The sequence below is a fragment of the Sturnira hondurensis genome, unplaced genomic scaffold (assembly GCF_014824575.4).
Source record: "Sturnira hondurensis isolate 20B ecotype Veracruz unplaced genomic scaffold, ASM1482457v3 Scaffold0000867, whole genome shotgun sequence".
Lineage (NCBI taxonomy): Eukaryota > Metazoa > Chordata > Mammalia > Chiroptera > Phyllostomidae > Sturnira > Sturnira hondurensis.
In genome coordinates this window covers 4,004,707-4,017,145 of record NW_028073498.1, presented here as the reverse complement: position 1 = coordinate 4,017,145, position 12,439 = coordinate 4,004,707, and the positions used below count along the sequence as shown (strand labels likewise).

Below are 12,439 nucleotides of genomic sequence, written 5' to 3'. Positions count from 1 at the left end.
CCTGTTGTTGTTTTATTTTGTATTTCTATAATTATAAATAATGTTGAACATCTTCTCATGTGGGTATTGACCTTGGCATTTATTTTCCTGTAATTAGCCTGTTCATATCCATTACTGATTTTTCAGTGTTAGGACCTGGTACACACTTGGGATGTTAATAATTTTCCTGTTAGGTATGCTGTAAATACTTTCCTCTTGCTGGAGTGCTTGTCTTTTACCCTTCTTTAAAACATTCGTTTGCCAAAGGGAAGTTGTAAATATTTAGAAGAATTTGTAGAAGAAATTAGGGAATTGAAATAGATTTAGACGGGCGCTTGGGCCGCATTTTTACTGTTGCTCAAGTGTGGGCATCTATAACATATTGTGGGGATTCATAAACTTTTTAGAAGTTACCGATTGATGGGCACCTCTGTTTCTGTGTATTTCCTCCGTTGGCAGAGGCTAAAATACAACGACGGCTGTGTAGGGAGTTCCAGAAAATTGGAGTTCCAGCATAGCAGTCCCCCCACATGGGAAGGTGGAGGGTCACTACCCAGAAGACAGCTTCTGTCTGCTCGTGAATGCCGTATTTTGCTGCGTATAATGTGCACTGACATTTTGGGCCCAAACTTTAGGGATAAAAATCTTTCATTTTATCTTTTTAATTCCATTTTGATTTGTTTATATTTAGAAAGAAAACTGATGATCATTTCTTTCTAGAGTTATGCTTTTAACACATAAGCATAAGTAAAGGAATTAAAAACATTTATATAGATACAGAGTTAGTATTACCCATGTATGATATGCATCCTTATTTTTCCCTCAAAAATTTGGACAAAAAAGTACACATTATACACAACAAAATATGGTAACTGACAAAGGGTATTAATCAGGGCTCTTTTGGTTGAAAGTAACTGACACCCAACTCAAACTAGCTTAAGCAAAAAGAGGACTTTCTCAGCTTATATCTAAGGCAGGTTCTGGCTTCAGCCACACGTGGACCAGGGGCACAAAGGATGATGTCCTCGGGGCTGCTTTCTCTCTCTCTCTGATTGACTCTCTTCATTTGTTGGCCTCGCTTGGCTCCACTCAGCATCTCTTCTCCTGAAGACAGAGGCTTGCCATGGAGGGACAGGTGGCTGGGGCAGCCCCAAGTTTGTATCCTTAGAGACCAGCGTCTAGCAGAAAAGGAGACCATTTCCCAGTATCTGCACAGCACCTCTCGCCAGGAAGAGGAGTCCAGTGGCCCCATCACTGTCCTCACTGACTCTAATCACATGTCCATTCCCAGGGGCCAGGGACATTGTGACTGACCATTCAACCAGAGCCACCTGGTTGGGGGGCGGGGTTTCACCAACAGAAAGAGGGGTCTAGATGGACAAACATGGCAGACTGCAGAGCCTGTGCACAACATGCAGAAAACTATGGGGTGGGGCACCTGGCCTGGAGGTGGAGGAGTGAGCTTAAAATGGGGTTCCAGCCACCACGTACACCTTGGGCGGCTGCCTCAGCCTCCCCCTGGGTCTGTGGCTCTCCACTTCTGATGTAGTTTCATGAGGATTATTGAGTGGACGCCCATGACCCAGCTCGGGGGGCCACAGATTGCACGGCAGATGGCATTAAATGAGAACTGTCACACACCTGTGTCTAGCTCTTCACAGGCATTCAAAGGGTGATGGTTTTCTTCCTCGGCATTTACTTGAGTTCAGAGGGTGTTAGGAAGGAGGTAACCTGCTTGAATGAAGGGACCGTGCAAGTCCTTCCGTCCCCACCCTGAGCGAGGGCCCTCTCTGTGGGGCCGCCCCCCGCGGTGCATCATTATCAGTGAGGAGAGGACATGGAGTCAGGAGAGAGGCCCGGCCCCGTGGGGGCTCCAGGAATGGTTCTTGGAGGGAAGCTGACCTCGTGCTCCACCGAAGTCTGTGCTGAGGGAAAGAGCGGTCACTCAAGGTGAAAATCCCACCACAGTCTGTGCCCCTCCAGCTGGCCCGGTGGCCCGGTGACTGCATGTGTCGTGACCTGCTTGACTTCTCTTGCAGTCCACCTGATCCCGGTGTCGGTGGCTAAGAATGGAGTGAGCAGCAAGAGCCGAAAGAGGGTCATGCCCGATCCCGTGACGGAGCCCCCCGGGACGGACCCAGTGTACGAAGCTCTCTTGTACTGCAACATTCCCAGCGTGGCCGAGCGCAGCATGGAAGGTAGGCACTCCTGCTCCGCCCGACTCAGCCCCTGGACGGACACCCCTCTGGGGACCAAGTCTTCTTCAAGCCACACAGCCCAGTGCTGAGGAACTCACGGGCCTGGGTGCCAGACCTGCCACTAGGCCTCTGAATGAGGTCCCCCGTCTTAGCTCCCTCAGCTCTAGAGCATCACCCCCAGCTTTTCCAAGTGGGCTCTCTGGGGGCTCAGGACACCCTGCTGGTGTCTTGCAGCAAACGTGTGGGGAAATTATTTCTACACTGAATTTTGCTTTTTTAAGAGTGTATCAGAAAATGACATGGAGCCTGTTTGTGCTCTGCTCGCTCATGAAGGGTTTAAAGGGTCATCGAGTCCAATGTTTCCGTGGGCCTCTACCTAGTCTGGAGTGTGAATGAGGCCACAGGAACATTCTTGCCCGCATGTCACCGGCCTCCAGCCCCCAGCCACACCCCGCAGAGCCTCCCTGTGACTTCTGGGGGTCAGGGACGTAACCAGCCCTCTCCTGTTCCTCTGTCCTCCTGTGAGTCTGTTCAGAGGCGCCCACCCAGACACCGCATCCTTCCACCAGTCACCCCTCCTCTCTTCTGTGAAGTGAAATGGACGCACACTTCCTGAGTGATAACAAGACAGTGTGTGTCTATCTGTCTCTCTTTCTGTCTGTGTCTCTCGCAGGTCACGCTCCACATCATTTTAAGCTGGTCTCAGTGCATGTGTTCATTCGACATGGGGACCGATACCCACTCTATGTCATTCCCAAAACGAAGCGACCAGAAATTGACTGCACTCTAGTGGCTAACAGGTACATTGCACTTTTTCTAAAAGTTCTTTTCAAGAATCTGTTTTGTCCATCCAAATCAAAATGCTGACAGGAGAATGACATGGCGGGGCATGACCTGTCGTGGAGTGAGTCTGATCTTCAGAACAATCCTACGTGTTACTGAGGTCCCACAGCTGAGAAGTCGGGCCCAGAGAGGTGAGGACACCTGTGTGAGGCCACACAGCAGATAAGAAGGCCAGTCTGAGGCCCCCTGGCCGGTCCAAGGCCCCCTCTCCCACCCTGCTGCTTTTCAGTTTGAGCAATGGCTGGGATATGGTGCAGTGAGCACTGGGTTCGGAGTCCTCAGACTCTGGCTAGACTGTTCCATTCAGGGCAGCAGATAAGTCCCTTAGTCTCTCTGAGCCTCAGCCTTCTAGCTTTGAAACAGGGGTGACGATGCTGGCCGTGCAGGATGGGGGGCAGGAAGAAGTGAGAGGACAGAAGGGAAGGCCCGCTCTCCTTTATTTGCAAAGCCGTGTAAATGGAAGATAGCACCTCAGATGTCGACAGGGGTAGAAACAGCCTGCTCTTGGTCGAGAGCCCTCAGGATGAAACATGATCGAAAGGGATGGAAATGGTGCCCGTGAAAATCACGTGGCTCTGCAGCTGGAGGCTCAGTTAGCAATGAAGTATGGGCCAGGCCTCCACACATGTGTCTGGAGACACATAACATCCCGAGCGGAATGTGCTGAATGAGAGGAGTCGGAGGTAAGTGCTCAGTGGGGAAGGTGTTATTTTGATGGACTGCTCCTGGAGGAACCACAGAATGCCTCGCTGCAGCCAGGGCTGTTCTTGCAACGTGGACCACAGTGGGAACCCAGTGGAGTTCCGGGTCGACTGAATTTCAAGCCTGCTCATTACCCAGTATTATGGAGAAGATTAAGTGAACCATCTTTGGTAAAAAGCATCATGAAATACTATGTAACTATAGGCTTTCAAATATTTTTTTCATTTCCTGCTAGGGGTCATGACACTTGCAATCTGGGTATTTGTCTTTTCTACATTTGCCAGCGCCGAGTCACGCCTGGAGTCCCTGGGTTGGAAGACACTCTGGTGGAGTCCAGCCCTGTCAGGGTGCCATGCAGACCCTGGCTTTCTCCCTCCAGGCTGTAGCCTTCTGTGCCAGCCTTCTCGCAGGGACCCTCTGCCCCTGCCGTGTCCACTTCTTGCTAGCCCCCTCACCCCTTCAGGCCTCGCACCTGCCATTTGGCTTGTTTGTGCCCCGTGCCAGCTTGGCCCACTCCCACAACTTCTTCAAGGTTCCTGGAGATGTGGCTCCTCTAGGGATCTCTCCCTGCCAATAAGGATGGGTTCTCTGCTCAAATCAGGCTCAGCCACTGCCTCACTTCAAACTGGAGAGGGGCCCTGCAGGGAGGTCTCAGAACAAAATATTTAGTGGTCAGACCTTAGCTGGCCTGAAGACTAGGGCAAGGGTGGAGGTCACTTGCTGTGCTAGGAAGTAACCCTTTAGTTTCTGGATCATGGGGATGGGCAGGAGCAGCCAAAGTAGCAGGAGGGCACAGGGTGGGGTGCAGGGAGGGCAGCTGTGGGAAGTGGCTTTGCTCCATCGGGCACAGCAGTTTCTATGTGGTAACAGCTGGCACAGTCCTACTTTTGCACGCTGGCTGGATATCCAGCCTTGGAAGAGCCTGGGCTCAGGTAGGCTATGGCCTCGGAGCTGGCCAGACCCAGGACAGCCTCAAGGGCAGGACCATGCTTCATTTCTGGCTGTTTGCAGCTTCTGATCTTCATTCTTTCTCTGGCCTTCAAATTCTCAGAAGTGAGTTTGAGAGGCTCGGCTCAGACCAAGGTCTGCTCTCAGACTCATCAGCTGTTGCTAGAATGTCCCTGGGGATATGAAGCCTATGGGGACCCCCCTGGCTGTTTCTGGGAGAAGGACCTATTGGTCAGGGCCACCTGGGCAGGTGCAGGGCCTCCCCCATGCACTGGGGTACCTTGCAGCCTGCCCTCCCAGCACGACTGCCTCTGCCCCCTACCACCACCACAGGCCTCTCCAGGGCATTGGTCTTGCTCCTCCCCGTGTCTCCCAGGCCCAGCCTGAGCCTGGCATATAATGGTTGTTGGGCAGGGTTGGCTGCAGAACAAATCGAGGATGTAAGTGAGAATCACAAGTCACAATGACCTATCGTCTTTCTATCCTGTGTTCCTATCAGATTTAAGTCTTGGCAGGGAGTCCTCTGAGGCCATTGTTACCTGTTAGTTGTAGGAAAGATCACTTCACCTCCCCGAGCCTCAGTCCACTGTTCTGGAACATGGGAGTAGATACCTTCCTTCCCACGCCCTTGTGAAGTCTGACTAAGGGGTGAGGCACTAAGCCTGGTCCATCCCAAGAGCTTGGTAAGGGGGTGGCGTTTCATGTACCACAGCAGGCTGGAGGTCTTCGGGGGCCCAGCCTCTTTCCTTCCCCGAGTGGGCGTGGTCATGAAGCTGGGACAGGCCACCGGGCCCCTCAATCTGTTCAAGCGATGGCAGGACCCCCTGAAGGCGCCATTTCTGGGGCTCCCATTGGAGAGGCATAGTTCCTGGGGATCACCTGCCCCCCATTGCCTCTGCCCTCGTTTTCCCTGACCTTGATCTTATGACCTAGTTTTATTTGATCAAACATTCTGTACTTTTAGGATCTACTTTAAATGCTCTGTAGAAAGTGGGTCACGCATGCATGTTTAATTAATTAACATCATTTAATTAATTCCACCTTTAAAAACAAATATCAACCTGTTATTCACAAGCGTGGGCAGGACTTTCAGCAATGTGAATCCACCTGGGGTCTCTGGGTCCCCTGAGACCACGGGATCGGTGTCACCAGCAGTGTCTGCTGCCTTCGCAGGTACCAGTTCAGCTCCACGAATTCCTAATTTCCATGGCCTGGCCTTCTGAAAGGCCTTGGGTCCTGGAGTGTGCACATTACCCTGGTCTGGGGAGAGAGTGTCTGTTCCATGCAGTGAGCTGAGTGAGAAGAGCCAGATGTCCACAAGTCGGTTGCCCCAAAGTTTCCCTTCACAATGACATGCTGTGCGGCCCTCAGCGTCCTTGTAGTGGAAGCCACGTCTTCGTGAACACAGTGGGCCTCGTGACAAAGGTGCTCTTTGTACCCTCAAAGGACCATGTTTAGCCAGTAGTAAGGTTATTTAGCCGATGACATGCTATGTTTAGAATGCTTTTAGTTTTCATTCATGCACATGAATTTGGTACTCATTTCTTAGTCCAAAGAAGAAAAGAATATCAATAAATCAGCATTTATTTAAAAGCTTTAGTTTTAAATGCATGTCATGTAGCAGGTACTGTCACATGTACCTGGCATCATGGACTCTAGCATGAAGGCGTCTAGGGAGCTGGGGAGTGAAGGGCTGAAATTAGGAAGATGTGGAGAATGGAGTGGGAGCTAGTGCTGGTTTTTACAGTATTATGGGGATAGTGACCCAGAAAAAGACTTCTCAGAGAGTCAGAGCCCATGTCCTTTTTTCTTTTTTAATATTTTCTTTATTTTGAGAGGGGGGGAAGGAAAGGAGAAAGAGAGGGAGAGAAATCTCAATGTGGGGTTTCCTCATGAGCGCCCCCTACTGGGGACCTGACCCACAACCCAGGTATGTGCACTGACTGGGAATCAAACTTGCAACCCTTTGGTTTGCAGGCCAGCACTAAATCCACTGCCCTGCACACAAGAGCCACACCAGCCAGGGCAGAGCCCACGTCCTCAAATTGACCTTCAAGGCCTCCTGTGCTCGTCCTCCCCTCTCCTCATCTAACCTCACCTGCTGCTCTCCTTGCCTTCAGCCACACTGCTCCTGCCTCTCCTTCCCACGTGCAGGCACACTGCCACCTTGAGGCTCTGGCCCTGACTGTGTCCTCTTTTCAGACAGTTATGCTCCAGGTAGATTTATGATGGCCAGTTCACTCACATTCTTCAAATCTCGTTGTTCAAATGTCATCTTCTCAATAAGACTAATCAGAGCATTCCTGTTAAAATTACAATGCATTCCTCCTTTCGTCCAAGTCTCCCAGGTTCCCCTTACCCTGCTCCTCTTTTTGATAAAGGCATCAACACAAAGCATCTTTTACTTTCTAACACACACACACACACTTAGAGTGTTCACTGTAGTTGCCTGCATCCCCAGGCTAGAATGTAAGCTCCCGAGGGCAGTGATTTTTGTCTTTGTTCAATGCTGCTATCCCAGATGCCTAGGACAGTGCCTGACACATGGAGGAGAATGATTAAATGTTTGTTGAATGAATAAACGATGGAGGCTGAAACTCAGGGAATGAAGACAGAGATGGAGAATGGGGGTGGATCTGAGAGAGTTACAAGGTCAGATCAACAGGACTTGGTGACAGGTTGGTGGAAATAAGAGAGAGAGATGAGATGGTGCCCTGGTTTCTCATTGGGCAGTGCCTCTCCCACAATACACAGAAGAAAGGAAATCTGGGAGGGAAGTTACAAGGAGAGTTCTCAGCACTAAGTCTGAACTGTCACCAGACAGCCAAGGGTTTCCACAGTTTCTAGAAATTACTACAGGCCGTGTAATTGTGGGGCCTAGGAGTTATCTTGCCTTGAGAAAGAGGTTGATTGGAGAGTTCACTGTGTAGATTGCAGTTGGAGCCGTGGGCTCGAACGGAATCCCAGGCAGAGCCTCAGGAGTGAGGGAAGGGCAGGAAACAGTCCTGAGAAACACCCATGGTGGTAGCACAGAGAGGGGAGGATCCCAGAGGGGACCATGAGCTGGCAAACAGGGAAGGAGGCCGGAGGGTGACAGTGTGAGAACCATGGGAGGGGAGGGTTCCAGGAAGCAGAGAGAAGGCAAGCAATCACATGAGGTAAAGCAAAAAGGCCCAGAAAGCCAAAAACTGAAAAAGGCATATTAAGTGTTTCTTGTTAGAATTTCATTTTATTAGTTATATAATAAATTCTTTAATTAGCCTAAACTAAAAAGCTGTGGTGTGAACTCATGTAAGTTCCCAGCCATGTAAGCTTTTTTGAATAACAGCGTCCCTGGTGTTACGCTGCTTCTCCAGTCTTACGTCCCGTGCAGTGGTCAGCAGTCGCTCGGATGCCCCACTAGAGCACAGTAAATCTCGTGGGTGCGCAGCTGGCCTTGGGGTTCTGTCTCAGCTTTGAGGCATGTATACGTATAAACTATGCATATAAAAATGTAAGGAACTACTCTGAAGTGAATGGTTTGAAGGCCTAAAATAGTGGCACTTCGATTCTTTGAATTTTCAGTGGAAGCAGATTTCCGATGAGGTTACAGAAACATGAATGTTTCCTGAAGAAAAGTTCATTGTCACAGATACAATCATTTCCGTACTAGTCAGGGGAGGAAGGAGATCCAGAAATGCATTGCCTTGAATAACAAAGGTATTTGCCTCTTTTTTGTGTGAAGATCTGAGATGAATGTTCCAGGTTGCAGGACTAGGCTCCTCCCGGTCATTCAAGGCTCTGGATTCCTTCCTGTGTTCTTCCCCCCCAGCCTAGGAGAGTCTGCATGACTGAACCTGGGCGGCTGCTGTGCCGGAATAGCGGCCACAGGGAAGGAAGAGAGTGAGAATGGGACACACCCGTGGTCTGAAAGCCTAAACCCAGACGTAGCATACTTCCTTCTGTTGCCAGAAGAAATGGGGCCCTTTCATAGGGTCTCGAGAGAAGCATTTCAGGAGACCCACTGCCTGGGAGGTTGAGGTTTGGGGGTAAGATTCATTGCAGAAGCAAAATCAAAGGACTGCCCCTGGGTTCTCAGTGTCCCATTCCATCCATCCCATCATGGAAAAAGTCCAACCTTGTCTTCATCAAGCCCAGTACAAAGGCCAAGGTCCAAAAGTTCTGTGCCATTGGCTCAGTCCAGGCCACTGTTTGTCACCATCTGGCTTAGTCTGCGTTCCTGGCTGCACTCCAGCTGGCTGTGCCCAGGCCCAGGCTTGGGGTCCGCCCGGCCGCTAGACCTGCATGGCTGCCTGAAGAGAGAACACACAAATGAACATGGTGAGCACATGTTACCAAGTGACAGAGTGGCCTCTTTGTTAAACCGGGATTATATTATCTCGGGTTTGGGAAGGACTAGGTGCTTCATCAAACTAACTGATCAACTTCCCAAGCTTTCACAGGCTGGTGCTGGGCCCTTCCCCCTAAGCCAGTCCATTTCCTAGATCTTCTGTGGTTCTGTGTCCCTTATCCAATCTGATCCCTTTCCCAGCCCAGACAGACAGGCCTTTATGGTCACCATTTTAGCTCCTACTGTGCATGTCTCATAGTGGAAACACCTCCCCTTTGCCATCTTGGCCTCCAGCAGGCATGTGCCCAGGAGAGGAGTCTCCCTTCCATCGTTTGTCCTTCCCCCGGTAATCTGCAGGGAAGGAACTGGCGGTTCCCTGGGGAGTGTGTGAAGCTGTAACTTCCTAGCGAAGTAAGCAGACTTACTGTCTGATTTAAATCCCAAGTCTATTAGGCTTAATAATGTCTGATTTCCTTTGCTCACTTCCCTTATTAATATCTAGCTACCTGCGCTAACACTTCCATTCCACTGGCGAACACTGAGTCACGTGGCTCTCCCTGATCGCCAGGACTTCAGAAATGGGATCTGACCCAGTTCCCAAGAAGAGGAGAAGAGATTTTAGTATGCAACTAAAAGAAAAGCCAGAGCCAGACAGTCATTAAAGCAGCGAAACCATTCTATTCAGGAACTAATGCAGTCAGGGAAAAGAGACCTCCGTATAGAACTCGGTTCCATTCCAAATACAGCATGGACGGGGCGAGTGAAGACTTATAGCCAAGGAGCAAGGTGGGGGTCAGTGAATGGAAAATCCCTCTGAGGTGACATCGGGAACAATGCGGAGGCTGCGGGGTGTTAATTCTGGCTAAATCACCTTGACTGGGTTCTTGCTAAAGGCACCCAGAGCGATCAGATAGCACCTGGGGGTGAGGAATTTGATCGATATCAAGAGTGGGAGATTCTGGCTGGTTACACCGACTTAGGCAGATTCTTGCTAAAACTGGGCCGCCCAAAGACAGTCCGAACGTCGAGGCCTCCTTGGGAAGAGGGTTCAGAGGAGACTCACTGAACTTTGGTCCAAGAGAGGCTTTGTCACAATGAGTAGTCACCCCCTCAATGGTATTCATTTTTCATATTTCCATCAAAATCTGAGTATTTTAATAAACTTAGAACTGGCCACATTCATTGCTATGGATTATGGCAGGCTTGGGCTTTTCTGAGGGTCTAAGGAGGGTCTCTTCCCAGGTGAATCCGTTCACGTGCCTTTTTGGAGTGGCTGCCATGCGCCGGGTACCCTCTCAGCGACCAGGGTGGAGCTGTGGACTAGGCAGGCAGGAACTGGCTGTTCAGATCCAGGACAGGCCGGGGGCCTCGGGTTACCCAATTCTCTTCCCGTTAAAAAGATCCAGCCATTGGTTTTCTCTTCCATGAGTGAAGTTTTTCTTCTATGAATCTTCATCTCGCCCTGCCCAAACCGAGTTTTCACGAACTGGGGAGAAACGAGGACGTGGCGGAGCAGTCAGGTCTCCCGGGGAGCCCGGGGCATCGCAGCAAACACGTCCAGAGCGTGACGTAGACTGTGTTCAAGTGTGAGCACGTCGGCAGCCCCGTGGTCAGTCGGAATTCCATTTCCCATCTTGCAGATATTTGTGTTGTAGCCTCAGGGAAAATGGCATACCCTCTGCAGGCAGCAGGCCAGGGCGATTTATCAGACTTGACTGCGTGACAGGATTAGCATTCTTTCGTTTCAAAACCCTTTTTTTTTTAAGGGTGGATTTTTTGAGCCTTATGTTTTTGAAAACTTTCAAACCTATTCTGGCAGCCATTTCTAAAGCATTGCCAACAGGAATTGGGCTTTCAGACAGCAAGGGTTTGCCATTCAGACAATTCGTCTTTGCTGGTTTTGTGCTGGTTTGGTTTAGTTGGGAGCTAGTCTGTCTGTCCACCTCTGTTCAGCTGGAAAGTGCATTCATGGGCCATGTCATCATTCAGAGAAAAGCTGTAAATATTCATAAGTCCTCTCATTATTCCGACAAAGTGTGTACATCTCCACAGGTCAATTCATTGTTCAGAGAAAATACCCATATGTGGATCCTTTCATTATTTGGGGAAATCGTATATTAGTGACTAGAAAGGTAAATTGAAACTTGTTTTACTATATTTCCATGGCAGAAATATATATATATTTTTAAGTCACATCTCATAAACATCCTGGGTTTTTAGGTTTTGTTGTTTGGTTTTGTTTTGCTCTGCTATTTGTTACCACCCCACATGAAATGAGACACAGCGTGTGCAAAATACACAGTGAACTATAGGAAGCTATAGAGACCTTGGTTATCCTAATTCGTTAATTTTTTCAAAAGAGACTTTCCAGAGGTCATGTAAGTTAAGGATTAAGGATTACCCAGGTAAAGGTTGGGGTAGGTTTTCTAGGAGGAAGAGGCAGCATGTGGAAAATCTTGGAAGCGTGAAAAAACAAGGCGTGTTGGGGAAACAGAAGTCAGTCGGTGGGCTGCGCCGGACACAGCATCAGAGTGGAGAGGGCTGGCCAGCCCCGAGCCTCAGTGCGGGTTGGGGCCAGAGCAGACTGACTGGCAAGCATGGCTCCTTCCACAAGGTGGCAATGTGGAAGAGCAGTGTTGGGTTGGGGCTGCCTTTTAAGGAGATGTCTCTGGTGGCTGCGAAGGCAGATTAGAGGGGCAAGATTAGGCTGCAGATGGTCCAAAGGGGAACCCGTGCCATCCGACAGAAGCTGTCTGAGCCAGGACCCAGCTAGTGGCTGCAGGGGTGTGGAAGAGGCATGAAGTCCCTGGAGGACACCTCTGCAGGATTCGGGGGCAGACGGCATGCGTATGGGCAGGGGAGGGACAAATCGAGCACTCACATCCTAGGCACAATTATCTGGTAAGGGTCAGTGGCCTCCTGGGGAGGGTAATGGGAGGGGTGCAGGTTGGGAGCCAGATGATGGAGGGCAAGGCCGACTCCCAGAGTGATGGGCGCTTCAGCGGAGAGGCGAACAGGCTGGCCTCTCAGGGTGGGATTTTTATGCGTATAGGCCTCAGTAGAATTCGGAATTCAGAAGCGACTGAGAGAGTGCCCATGGTGGGGGAGGACGGGCACACCACACTTGGGATTTTGCTGGCTGAAGCTGAAACCGTTGTGGCAGACTGCTCTGGAGCACGCTGACCACTAAATCTCTGTGTTCTCTCTTTAGGAAACCGTACCACCCTAAACTGGAAGCTTTTGTTAGTCACATGTCAAAAGGATCCGGAGCCTCTTTCGAAAGCCCCTTACACTCCCTGCCTCTCTTCCCCAATCACCCGCTATGTGAGATGGGAGAGCTCACTCAGACAGGTACGTGTGACAGCCATCCGCCCCCCTGTTCTCTCTCCCTTCCTCCTGGCACACATTTGGAGCGAACACTCCTGGGCAAGGCGCAGCG

The 12,439-nt window shown here is 50.3% G+C and overlaps 1 protein-coding gene across 5 annotated transcripts in view; it reads left to right on the top strand.

Moving 5' to 3' along the window:
• PXYLP1 (2-phosphoxylose phosphatase 1) overlaps positions 1-12,439 on the top strand; it is a 72,446-nt gene that overhangs the window by 52,870 nt on the left and 7,137 nt on the right. For all 5 annotated transcript variants that reach the window (XM_037051655.1, XM_037051664.1, XM_037051647.1 and 2 more), the window contains 3 exons: positions 2,019-2,177; positions 2,851-2,977; positions 12,212-12,351. In XM_037051655.1, the coding sequence (XP_036907550.1) occupies positions 2,019-2,177; positions 2,851-2,977; positions 12,212-12,351 (426 nt within the window). The remainder of the gene's footprint in view (positions 1-2,018; positions 2,178-2,850; positions 2,978-12,211; positions 12,352-12,439) is intronic.